The sequence below is a fragment of the Phoxinus phoxinus genome (genome assembly GCF_949152265.1).
Source record: "Phoxinus phoxinus genome assembly, chromosome: 6".
In the NCBI taxonomy this organism is placed as follows: domain Eukaryota; kingdom Metazoa; phylum Chordata; class Actinopteri; order Cypriniformes; family Leuciscidae; genus Phoxinus; species Phoxinus phoxinus.
Window position 1 is genome coordinate 10,617,291 of NC_136881.1, and position 13,838 is coordinate 10,631,128.

Here is a 13,838-nt window from a genome sequence, read left to right on the forward strand (position 1 = left end):
GGATAAATATGTAATCACTTAAATAACCGCCATTACAAATCATGCATAAACTTTTGAGTTTTTGTGTGTGTGTGTGTGTGTGTGTGTGTGTGTGTGTGTGTGTGTGTGTGTGTGTGTGTGTGTGTGTGTGTGTGTGTGTGTGTGTGTGTGTGTGTGTGTGTGTGTGTGTGTGTGTTCTACCTCCATGCACATAAATCTCTTAACGCAAGAACAACCTTCAAAAGTTCAGGATCAGTAATTTTATGTGTGTTTTTGAAAGAAGTCTCTTATTTGCATCAAGGCAAGTAAAAACAGTAATAATACGGCAATATTGTGGAATATAACTGATTTATATTTTAACGCATTTTAAAATGTATTTTTAACCATTTCTCCAGTCTTTAATGTTCTTCAGATCATTCTAGTATGCAGTTGATTTGCTGCTTGACATTTCATATTATTATCAATGTTGAAAACAGGATTATTTGATGAATATTACGTTCAAAAGGACAGTGTTTATTTGAAAGAGAAAACGTTTGTACATTATTATGTATTTAATGTCACTTTTCTTGTCAAGTTAATGCATCCTTGCTGAATATTACTATTTATTTAAAAAAAAAATATCTGTATAATTTATTATTTGATATAGTAATCTGGCTGGTTGTTCATTTGAAATTGTGTAGTTAAAGGACAAGTTCGGTATTTTACACTTAAAGCCCTGTTTACAGATCGTATCTGATGAAATAGAACGGTTAAGATTAAAATTTGGACACATGCTCCTGTCCCGAGAATTTTAGGTTTATTTAGCGTTTGTGGACCTATTTTGCCAAACGCGTCACACCCAGATTCTTCCGTTGAGAGCTTGAATAATAGACACCAGTTGGTGGCGATAATGCACCTTTGCCGATTGCAAGCAAACCGCTGGCATTTCATTTAATACAACCCAGTCTCACGGCAGTTCGTGAAATAGTCACGAAATTTAATCTATTGATTCGTGTTCATGGACACGAATTGCCCCATTTTTTCGTGTCACTCGGCACGACTTTCAATCTAATGTATTTCAATGGGACGTATTTTTCGTGCCTGCACCACGTTTTTCTTTCGAGAGCACAGTATTGTTTTTTCTCAATTGTTATTCATTTTGCAAACTTTAAGAGCTACATTACTCTAATCAAGAGATTTTAATCCTCGTTTTTATTGCTTTATATTCGTTAGGCTACTCAACATTAATCTATTTATTCGTGTCCAAGGGCACAAATATCCTTCTTTTTTTTCGTGTCACTCCGCACGACTTTCAATGTATTTCAATGGGACACGTATTTTTCGTGCCTGGACCATGTCTTTCTTCCGAGAGCACACTATTTTTTTTTACAATTGTTATTCATTTTGTAAACTTTAAGGGCTACATTACTCACTCAACATTTAATCAGGAGATTTGAATCCTTGTTGTATTGCTTTCTAATCGGTAGGCGACTCAACACGAATTGATTCGTGTCCTAGGCACGAATTTCCTTCTTTTTTTTTCGTGCCACACAACACGACTTTCAATATAATGTATTTCAATGGGACGTATTTTCCGTGCCTGCACCACGTTTTTCTTTGCAACATAGGCTATGCCGTTTGGTCATTTCCCCCCTCACGTCCAAAGCCGACGTTGAGGGTACCCCCATTCGTCACTTGACAACGGAGAGGGTCGTCCGATAGATTTGAGAAATCCCTCATCTTTGAATTTTGAACTTTAATTATTTAACACTAACTCTTTTTCCTTTCTTTTTTATATAATTTAATACATTAAAATTACACAATTACAGGACGGTATATTTTCTATATGCTTAAAACATTCATTAATTTAGGTGGGATATTTGATAATTTTCGATCACATATTGTAATTTCCCCCTCACGTCCATAACGTCGAGGGTAGCTAGCTGAAACCCTTTTCTAATTCGGTAATATCACGATTTTTCCTCTCTTTTTAATATAATTTTGGACGACATTAAAACGACATAATTGCAGGACTGCATATTTGCTGTAGGCTTAAAACATGCCTTAATTTATTGTGGGATATTTTATAATTGTCGATGGTATTTCAATTTGCAATGGCTTAATTATAGTGAGCCTACTTTGTTGTTTTTTTGTTTTTTTTGCGCCAAAAAAAGGAAAAAAAGAATAGCCTACTTTTATAGAACTTTCATCTCAATACTGATTATGAAGTTGTAATAAATTAATTATATAGCCTACTGCAGAAATGTTTATATTACTTTATATGGACATATCCTTTGGCAAAGAGATGGATGCATTCTGGGAAGTGATATGTGTTTAAATGTAATGGCTACATACTCGTGTTTCCTTCACTTGGACATTTGCTGACCCCTTTAAAATTTTGAGCACGGATATAAAATATTAAGACTGTACTTTTTAATTATGATTGATATTTTGGCGCAATATTGTGCAACACGTCACTGTGTGTGCGACCATCGCAGAAACCATTGCCCAGCGCGATTCCACCACGGTAAGTCGCTTACAACAGTCTAATAAGCAAGATGAATTCATAAGCATTATTTACACATCCAAAATTAATAAAATTACGATGTTATTATAAAAAAACATGTTCTAGTCCTAGATATAGGTTCTATATATATATATATATATATATATATATATATATATATATATATATTAATAAAAATGAATTAAAAAAAAAATGTTACGCGACTTTTAACAGTAGCACAGGAAATAGGAACAACGTGATATGTATTTATTTATCCTAAGCATTTATAAGAAAATGGGAATCACTCACTATTAGGGTACACTTTTTAAATCTTATATCAACATAACACTACATAATTAACATTTTCTGTTGTTCTCCCTGCAGATCCTGTAAAACATATCACCTGTCTAACCTATCCGAACCTCATTGTCAAAAACCCAAAGGCACTTTTAAGAGCCAACCTCTATCTCTTCATTTTCTATATCTTACATCCTCTCTGTTCTCACTGTATCTATATTTCTGTCCATCTCTTCAATCTTTATCTATCTCACGGTCTGTATCTATTGCTCTTTCTTTCCTCCCTGTCTGTCTTTGTCTACTTGTCTGTCTTACCCATCTTTGTCAGCCTGTCTGTTTGTATCTGTCTGTCTGTCTGTATCTGACTGTCTGTCTGTCTGTATCTGACTGTCTGTCTGTGTCTGACTGCATTGCAATGGCCACCAAGCACAAACTTGATTCAAAGGATCCCCACTACCAAGAGGGGAGACGCATGGCTCTGGAGCTGAAACATGAACACATTCTAGCTGAAGCCAAGGTTAGAGTTTTTGTACACCTCAATCATTTTATAACAAACATAACAAATTAAAGTAAAACGTGATGAGGAATATGTAAGAATGATGAGTGCAGAAGATTGAATACAGGTATATTGCATGATGCATCCTACCATGCTCTGTGACATGTGTTAATAAGGGAATATAATAATAATAATAATAGTATATGCAGTTCCATCCCTCTGAGTTACGGAGACTTGGAGAATCTATTCCAAGGCTCATTTAAGCTGTTCAACACCTTACTAACACACTATGTTGTGTTTTCCTTTCACAAGTTACCTGCCTTTTGGTTACCGTACTTTTATCAACATCAGTCTTACAAGAAATATTCACTCCAATACACAGAAAGCAGCTGATGAGAGGAAACGTGTACGAGACCCTCCACACACCTCTAAAAGAGACTCTGTAGGACGTGGTAAGCCGAGGGGGAGGCGAGGAGGGCGACGCCAAGCCTCCGCTACAGGTTATATCTGGATTATTTGACATTTGTAGGAATTTACTATGACAATGTTGGACCAACTCAAATTAGAACAATGTAATTGTTTATTTAGAGTTTAAAATATTCAAATATCTAAAAAGACATTAAAAAGTAGATAAACCTTTCAGTGACACTAATGTAGAAGACACTACCAACTACCTAACAAAAATATGTCTGATTTCATAAATTGTTTAGTATATAGTTTGAAAAGAAGAACAAGAATAGAGTGTGATAGCCTAACTTGTTCTAATTCTTCTATGTGCTGTTTTACAGCCACATACCCCACGGTTGAGTGCTCCCTGTCATCCAGTGTGGAGGTTCCACTTACTGCAACCTCAACAAAACTAAATCATCAAGAGGAATTTGGTAATTCACAGTGATGAATTAATTTATGCATGTGTACAGTATAAAAAAAGTGTTCATTCTAATACTGATCAGTTGACTTTTAATTGTTCCTTATCTACAGTAAATGATCCCTTACCGCTTTATTTTTGGATTTTCTTTACAGAAAAAAATATGGAGAGGCTCTCTGATATTTTGGCGTCATGTTCTTCTGCTGCTCAGCCTCAAAGTAGCTCTGCATCATCATGGTCTTTTCGGCAGCAGAAAGCCTCTGAGCGCTGGAAAGAAGCAAGACCATACCACCTAAAATGCCTTATTTCAAAAGAGGCTGTTGGTCATCCCCTGTGTTGCCTTTGCAACGAGCCTGCTGTTATTAGGTTGGTTTTCATTAATACCAAACTTCAATTACCCAGGGTAGGTTTGCTGAGTGCCCTGCTTTATAGGCTAAGATGCATGTCTTTTGGGATGGGAGAAGACTTAGATACCCAGATGAAAAACACATTAATGAGAAAAGTACATCTAGGACCTTCTTGCTGTGAGGTGACAGTGCTAAACACTGAGGCACTATGCAATCCTATACAATAAAATCAAACCTAGTAAAAGTGAAATAGCTTAAATATAGTGTACAGTACTTTATATGAGTTATTCACCTGTAATAATGTATTATATTATAATATTGTTTTATTTTCTCCTTAGGTGCAGAGAGTGTTTTCCTGAGGAGTGGTTCTGTGGGGACTGTGATGTATTGCATCACAAAAAACAGCCACTCCACAACAGGGAATGCGTGATTCGTGGTTTTTTTGAAGCCATTCCTCCGACCACATGCATCATTAAAGGGGAAGATGGATATTGCACCCATGAGCAAGGTACGTTCTCATGAAAGCTTTAATTTTGCTGTTCAATGTGTGTCTGCAGACAGTTATAGATAATCTAAATAATTGGTTTTCCTTCTTTTTGCCAGCTTGCATTTTGCCAACTGTGAAGGTGCCAGACTGCTCCTGTGGAGGCACAAACTTTACTGTGTTACCAGGCAAACCAGTGATTTTAATTACCATCAATGGTAAAATATATATATATATATATATATATATATATTGTAGATTTTATGTTTTTCACACTAGTGTGCTGTGGAACTTGTGCAATGTCTCTCAACCATTCACAATGTGCATAATGAACTAAGTGTTGTAAAATTAAGTATGTGGTAAATGTGTATTATATTTTTAATAATTTTTTTGGTTCCAAGGGCGTTTTGACTTGCATCAGCCACTGTATGAATGTCAAACATGCCAGCAGCAGTGGACCCCTGACTTTAAAGACCTCCTAAGAAGTGGATATTGGCCAGCCTCCATCACCAATTCCACACTTTATACACTGGACGTCTTGAGCTCCCTCCAGGAACTCAAGATCATCTCTCCGGGATTCTCCAGACAAGCCTTCGCAAAGCTGCTGGAACATCGCACTAAGTGTGGAGGAAGAGTAAGTGTAAATGTTATTACCATTTTATAAAAAAAAATTCCATAAGCAGACAATATCAAAATACTATTTCATTCTATATATTTTCCAGTCTGGACCTATCAACGGCGATGCATTGCAGCGCAGCTTCTTAGAGCTTTCGTATGCATCATTTGAGGAAGACCAGCTCTGCTGTAGTGCTCCTTTCACTTGCCCAGCCTGCACGCCGGAAATGTTGGCTGTTTCAGCAGATGGAAACAGAAAGCTATATCGCTTTCGCCGAAACGGAAGGTGATCTTTCTTCCAGTCTTTTTATTGATTTATTTTTTTACTTCATATATTTCATGAATGGATTTTCTATTTTTCTTTCTTCCTCAGCTCTGATGATCCTGGCTTTTTTGAGGGGCTCTTTGTGGCTGAAGACAGTGCGGTGTCTAGATTTGTTGACACCATACAGAAAGCAGTGAAAAATGCAAGTTGACAAAATAGTTGTTACAATAATAAACGTAACCCCCACATCAATTACTCTTGCCTACCAATTACAAAATCAAATTGAGAGAATAAATGCCATATATTGAATGCCGCCATTGCTTTTATTTGATTTGTCGTGTTTGTTATGTGTGTCATAGACACAGGGAAGAGGCACATGTGGGGACTCCCAGTGGACAGCAGCGAGGGAAACTTCAAGGAGGGCTTCAAAATTGGATGAAGAGGGGATGGAGGTTGCTGTATGTCGCCATGGGTTCCTTTTGAAAGCCCTTAATATGTACAGGGGGGAGATATTTGCCTACCCTCTGTACCTTCAAAGGGAGCTCATGCCAGCCAAGGCACAATTCTTCGCAATGGACGTGGCATGCAAATACTGGCCATACCTGGAGAAAGTTGCTAGTGTCCTTCCTGCTCTTCAGGAATTGACCACTATGAAACCCTTTCTCAGTGTAATGCATGCTCGAGCCCATGCTACTAAGTGTGAGGTGTGTATAATATTTTGGCATCATATGTACATTTGTAATATTTACAAGCACATTAATGATATGAAATATAAGTTAAGCTACACTATATTATCTTGTCTTTTTGCATAACCATTTCTTGCATGGAATGTAATGCCCTTTGATGCAAATTTTGGTTTGTGATATTGGGCTGTATAAATTAAATTAAATTGAATTTCTTCCACCCTTTACTAACAGATTAATTGGAGTGGCAGGAACCAGGAAGGAGCAGGGACAACCGCTGGTGAGGAGGTGGAGCAAGTGAACAGCTACCTCTCACGTTGTGCCCTGACGACCAAATATATGTCCAAAGCAGGTGATCGGAGTTTGCAATATTCGTGTATACTTTTTTTTAGATTGATCATCATAACCTCATTATTTGCTTTCAACAGCACGGGTGGACATGCTTACATTGCATGCAATGGGGTGGAACGAGAAAAAAAATCTCTCTTTACATCAGGCACTTTCCACAAGATATGTGAAGGTAAGTCTCATATTAATTGTTTTGTGTGTCCTTTTGTTGTGTTTACTTGGCCTGTTGTTAATCATACAAAGTTTTAATCCTGATTATTGTATAACACTGTTCATCAGACTTGTCAGAGACTCCATGATGAGACTGCAAGGCTAGCTGACCAAAAAACAGAGCTAGATTGCACAGATGAAGTGGTGTCACAGTGGCTATCTGATGTAAAGGAATGGGCAGCTGGTGGTAAGCATGACCAGATAAAAGAAACAACAAACATCCCTTTCTACAATCTAAATTTTATGTTTGATATTAAAGAGCAGCAAACAAAATAGTAGGCGGATCATCATCTAATGTGATTCCACATGTATGTCAGGTTTATTAGTATATTCCAGTTCCCTGCAGGAAGTGCACATACAAAGTTTAAATAAGTTGGATTAAAATTCAAACAGAGAAACGGTTCTGTGTTGTTTTAACAGTGAATTTGCTTTCACTATATCTTCTACAGAGACACCTGATACATCTCATGCCAGTCAAGGCACAACACACAGAGGAATGCAGCAATCGATTGAGGGGCTCTACCTTAGTGTGAGGCACCGGAAGCAAACCCTCTACCGTCAGAATGGTATAACTATATAATATATTAGGTGGATCAATTCAGGCTACTGTATGCATCCTACTCCACCAACATGGAATTAGCAAATAATGTAGTAGCACAGTTCAGCTCAATCATTGAATTCTGTTCTTTAAATGACCAGTCTGTAGGATTTAGTGGTATCTATCAGTAAGGTTTGACGATTGCAACCAGCTTCCCTCACCTCTATCTTTCCAAGCTACGGTAGCCGACGAGAAAATGTGAGAGGTACTATTTAAACCCAGTGTTTTTTTTGTCCGTTGTGGGCTACTGTAGGAACATGGAGGTGCAACATAGCGGCCTCCGTGGAAGGGGAGTGTATTTAGATAAAAAACTGCCCATTCTAAATGAATTAATGCACAATTATTATTTTCAGGCAATCATGAAAAGTGTGTGTTAGTTATTCCTGCAAATAGATTCCCCCAAAAATGCTACACACTGGACAATTTGTTTCCCATGTCAGTCTACATTATAATTTTCACATACTTCAATAACTGAAGCTTTGCTTTTCAATTTTTTGGTGCTATAATTTTTTTCTTGTTGAAGAGTTCTGTCAAAAACCTCTGCCTCTGTACTTCATGTCTTTCTAGACAGCAGCAAGTTTCGCCATCGCCTTCGAAGGAAGCTGGCAGAAGACAAAAAACTCCTTCTTCAGGAGATACAGAAATACAATGATCTTGTACTAGACTCTGCAACAACCATTGACGTAGCTGTGGTGGAGCATTCCCTAACTGGAGAGAGCACTGTGTCTCAAATATGGCCGTGGGAGGTTCATGGCAGTGGTATGTCTGTTTTTAGATGCTTCACAGGAATTTATTTACAGTTCTGCTTTATAGAGTATACTGAACTAAGGCATGCATGTTACATATTGAGTGTTGTAATATTAATTTAGTTTAATGGTGTATTTTCAGTTTTCTTATGTATCAATTTGATAAAAAAAGTCAATGTTTGTAGTGATTATGCAAGATTGTCTCATGTATACATATAACTGTTATTGATTCTTAGCAAACATTTCAATCAAGAAACGAGTGCACGACCAAGTGATGTTAACAAGGCGACTGCATGAGGAAACAAGAGTTTTGGTTTTGGAGATGGCACAACACTGCACGTGGTTGCAGAGCCTGGCAATGCTTCTCAAGAACAAGTTGGCTGAGGAGGGTAAGTTTAATTAAAACCCTGTCCATCTAATGTGTTAAAAACATACAACAAAACACATCAGTCACAGAACTTGGATGGAGTAGTACGGTTATGGCTCTCTTTGCCGTGGTCCTTTGGGATATACATAAAAGTTGTTTTATACAGAAGCTAGCCTGGTCCCATGTCAGCGGTACACATAAAAATGCCAATCATCCTGCTTTGATTTGAAGATTTGAATTGGTGATATCTTTTTTACTCCATTTAAGTTATTTGGCCTTATGAAGCAATCTTAAAGGTTGTATCAGTGATTTCAGGTCCAAACATAAATTATCACATTCATCTAATCTTTCCTAACGATCCGCTAACTGACCGCCCCATAAGCAAGCCGTCAAAAAAACGCGTCTCTATAGGCAGCCTCTGAGATCTGCACACAAAAACAATTGCGCTTACCACAACTCAAAACCAAAATACATAGTGTTCCAACCAATCATGGCGGGTGTTGTGAGGTTTTGCGCTCGTGCACGGCTGCCTATGACGGCTGCACGCGAAAACCTCACAACACCCACCCCTGTCGGTGATTGGTTGGAACACTATTTATTTTGGTTTTGAGTTGTGGTAAGCGCAATTGTTTTTGTGTGCAGATCTCAGAGCCTAGGCTGCCTACAGAGACACGTTTTTTGACGGGGCGTTTTTTTTTTACTTATGGGGCGGTCAGCTAGCGGATCGTTAGGAAAGATTAGATGAATGTGATAATTTATGTTTGGGCCTGAAATCACTGATGCAACCTTTAATATAGTTTGTCTTTAATGTAATCTCGTTTGTATTTTGAGACGTAGACCAGGGAAATGAGGGACTTTGCTGTCTCTTAAGAAGAAGACTGTCAGAGGTGTCAGAAAGGTTCCAAGTGGTCCTCCAACAGTACAAGACTGCCTTAGGTCCTGAGGCCTCTGTCCTTCTACATGTTGAAGAGGAAGATCAAAGTGGCCTCAGTAGTCCAGACACCAGTGAGGATGAAGAGGAAAACACAATTTAGGTAATTTATTTATTATTATGTATGTTTGTTTGTTTGTTTTTTGGAATAACCCCCTCTTACTGTTATTCTTAATAATTCATTTGTGTATTTTATTAATGCTTTACACACCTTACTTATTCTAAAACAGCTGAAATTCATCCTCTTATCCTAATTCTTGCTTTCTTGTTTTTCTGTATTTCCCCAGATGGAAGCTGCACGAAGGACTATGTTGAAGGAAATGGACTTGCCCTATATCTGTGTATTATTAGTATGCTGATTGATGAACCACATCAAAATCTTGTTGAAAATTCAAACTGTGTCTTTAGATTTTACAAGCAATTTAGTAAGCACATTGCACAGTTCATTGAAAATGCACAAACCTCTCAGTATAGGTGCACCAATATTATCCAAAAATGTAAACTTTGCATGTATGATATTTCCAGATGTAATTACTGGGCTTAAATGATATTAGGGTAGTGTATACTCTTTTAAGAGAGACTCCCCTTAATTGTGGTGACCCTGTGACCTTTCCTTTTGCACCAACGTTAGGCTAAACTTTTGACTTGCATACAACAAATGTTATGAACCGATTTCTGTAATTTGCTGAGCAATGAATCATGTCATGTTGACCTTATGACATTCCCTGTAGCACAATCATTAGACCAGAATGTAAAATTGAATATTGTCTAATTGGGCAGATTGCCATGAAATCTTGTAAGCACATGATGACCTTGGTGACCTCATGACAATTTATCTATAATCTATCATCACATTTAGGCCTTAATGTAAAAACTCATTCTTGATTGCATTTCTTAATATTCACTTATTCTGTGGTGCAGCAGCAGTGTCTGTGTCAGTCTATGACATTTTGTTTTTCCCCAGAGGAGGCTGCCTATGGATCACTACTTGATTGAGTGTATATAACTGTTGTGTAACTTTATATTATTTACTGCAAAGATGCATTATAGTATGTAACAGAAAAATACACCGTTTTTTATTTTATGATTATAATTTATATTGTATATTATTACAGTTGACAGATGACTTAATTCTTTGTTCTGCTGGAGCTTTTTGCAAGTGAACTTAACCTCACAGTCCAATGTTTTTAAATACAGCCTTATGGCTTGTTTGACAAATATGCATTTGGTGTATTTTCACTGGTATTGTTGTGAAAGACAAGAAATAAAGTATTTCCAAAGATGAATATTTTGTTTTTACTTTTTCATACTTTATTGAAAAACAATATTTAAAATTTTTATAGTTGATAAAAACATCACACTATGGAATCTTGTTTACAGATAAACTGTTTAACATCAAACTGCATTATTAATTAATTACTTTAATGCATGTCTTTTTACTTATTTTCAAACAATCAACCTTGTTTGTAATTAAACAAGATCTATCATAATAAGTAATGTTTATCTGTTAGGTGTATATGTTACAGTTTTTCTCGATTGCTGAAACACTATAACTATGGATTTGAACTCAAATTTCAAAAACACAACACCGTTTATCAAAAAGCACACCCTTTCCCCCAAACTATAAACACTACTCCCCAGTGTTGACACATGAGTCAGATTTGTTAAACTTTCACTGCAAAACTTTACACATTATCCATTTATCATTGCCTACACAATGTTGTAATTTAGAAAGCACTACACAAAGAGTCAAAACTGATCACACAGCAATCAGAACCTTCAACAGATCGATGAAACGGATAAGATGAGAGGGGGAGGAGAAAGGGAAAGGGCAAAGAGACCAGCAGTCTCAGATGAGATTTGTGCCAGCTCCCTAGTTGGGGTTATCCCTCTGTTCCCACAGCTCTATGTTACAGCTATGTTATGCTACAGCTAGTTAGGGTTAGGTTTAGGGTTAGGGTAACCCTAACCCTCTGTGGGAACAAAGAGCTGTGGGCACTTAGGGCTGCGGGAACATAGGGCTGTGGGAACATAGGCACGCTCCCCCCTGTAGAGACGTGCCATTGAACTTGTTACTAAGCGTACAAATCAGCTTCCATACTTGAAGTTCTTCCAGTTTCCAGAGTAGGGTTAGTTTTAGGGTTATACAATTTTAGCTTACAACCGAGGTATGCAGCAAAGCATTTGTGAAGCCACAACACGCACAACCTTGAGGCGGATGGACTACAACAGCAGAAGACCCCACCGGGCCCCACTCATCTCCACTACAAATAGGAAAAAGAGGCTACAATTTGCACGAGCTCACCAAAATTGGACAGTTGAATACTGGAAAAATGTTGCCTGGTCTGATGAGTCTCGATTTCTGTTGAGACATTCAGATGGTAGAGTCAGAATTTGGCGTAAACAGAATGAGAACATGGATCCATCATGCATTGTTACCACTGTGCAGGCTGGTGGTAGTGGTGGTGGTGTAATGGTGTGGGGGATGTTTTCTTGGCACACTTTGGGCCCATTAGTACCAATTGAGCATTGTGTCAACGCCACAGCCAACCTGAGTATTGTTGCTGACCATGTCCATCCCTTTATGACCACAGTGTACCAATCTTCTGATGGCTACTTCCAGCAGGATAATGCACCATGTCATAAAGTGTGAATCATCTGAGACTGGTTTCTTGAACATGACAATGAGTTCACTGTACTCAAATAGCCTCCACAGTCACCAGATCTCAATCCAGATCACCTTTGGGATGTGGTGGAACGGGAGATTTGCATCATGGATGTGCAGCCGACAAATCTGCAGCAACTGCAATATGCTATCCTATCAATATTGGCCAACATTTCAAAAAAATTCCTTTAGCACCTTGTTGAATCAATGCCACGTAGAATCAAGGCAGTTCTGAAGGCAAAAGGGGGTCAAACACAGTATTATGGTGTTCCTAATAATCCTTTAGGTGAGTGTATTATATCAACAATCTCCTACAGTTGAAACATACATTATACTATATTTAAATGATCAAGATGAAAAAAAATCGCGAGGCTATCAGGTCATTAAGTATATTTGACTGTTATTGTAGTTGTAGAACAACCATCAGGGCCGTCTCCAATGTACACTATTTACAGTTTTTTTCCAACTGCTTGCACACATTTTCAAAACTATGTCACCTTTTTTCAAAACTTTCCCAAAACTGCACACACAAAATTGTGTGTAGCCTAGTGTTTTGAAAAAAAGTGTTTTATGCAATTGAAAACTGAGTCAAAGGCTGAGAAATAGTTTATTGTTTTTGTAGATGTGGTGTGCAGTTTTGCACTTTGAGTGAGAGGTTTAAAAAAATCGTGTGACATAAAAAAGATTTTGTGTGTAAGCAGTTGGGGGAAAAAACTGTATAAACTACAATTCCCACGAGAGACGCGCCATTGAACTTCTTACAAAGTGTACAAATCAGTCACCATACTTGTAGTTCTTCTGGTTTCCCGACCAGGAATAATGTTATAAATGTTATATGTCTTTACTATTCTATATTAAAAAACATACATTATACAGCCGAAACATACATTATGCTATACTTATATATGAGTAGGATGAAAAAATAAATCGCCAAGACTTCAAATCTGTGGTTTTAGCTGGTAGGCTACAATAGACATGAATTCAAGATTGTCGGCGGGAGTTATGTTACCCTTCAAAGAGCGACTTAAAAAAAAAAAGTTTTATTTAACATTATGTTTATTTATTTAATTATGGCCTGCAAATGTTTGTTTTACCAACTGATGAATGTAATAAACTGCCACTTATAAATATGTCAGCATTAGATGCAATAAGTATACAAACAATATCATAATATTAAAGAATTACAAAATGTGTGAAATAGGCTACTCTCCAGATCAAGACCTTCTCAATAAATCAATATTTGGCTTTTTAACTAGTGACAAAAACTGTTCAGTTCTAGAAGATAAAATCATATATTTTATTTGGATCAATTAGTCTGTTAATCAGATTGACCAATTGCTATAGTTTGTGCTGGTCAAGAACAATAGATACAATTGAACTGCAAGCAAAAACTTGGGGCCACTGTTTCAAATATGTGAGTGGCTCCTCTCCTAACAAATGTAACCTCACTCCAA

The 13,838-nt window shown here is 37.3% G+C and overlaps 1 protein-coding gene across 3 annotated transcripts; it reads left to right on the top strand.

The window, feature by feature from the left end:
• The first annotated feature begins 2,811 nt into the window (after nt 1-2,811).
• On the top strand, nt 2,812-11,005 carry LOC307000022 (uncharacterized protein). 3 transcript variants are annotated; one of them, XM_079615227.1, is made up of 18 exons: nt 2,812-3,278; nt 3,640-3,757; nt 4,046-4,138; nt 4,281-4,491; nt 4,811-4,980; nt 5,076-5,174; nt 5,358-5,590; nt 5,679-5,857; nt 5,945-6,038; nt 6,196-6,540; nt 6,754-6,871; nt 6,948-7,039; nt 7,147-7,264; nt 7,527-7,643; nt 8,243-8,434; nt 8,658-8,810; nt 9,620-9,822; nt 10,007-11,005. In XM_079615227.1, the coding sequence occupies exons 1-17, from the start codon at nt 3,177-3,179 to the stop codon at nt 9,820-9,822; spliced, it is 2,637 nt and encodes an 878-aa protein (XP_079471353.1). In that variant the 5' UTR covers nt 2,812-3,176; the 3' UTR covers nt 10,007-11,005. The 3 variants fall into 3 exon arrangements, with proteins under 3 accessions (XP_079471353.1, XP_079471351.1, XP_079471352.1); XM_079615225.1 differs by having other exon boundaries at nt 2,853-3,278; nt 9,626-9,822; XM_079615226.1 differs by having other exon boundaries at nt 3,035-3,278; nt 3,640-3,709.
• The last annotated feature ends 2,833 nt before the right edge of the window (nt 11,006-13,838 follow it).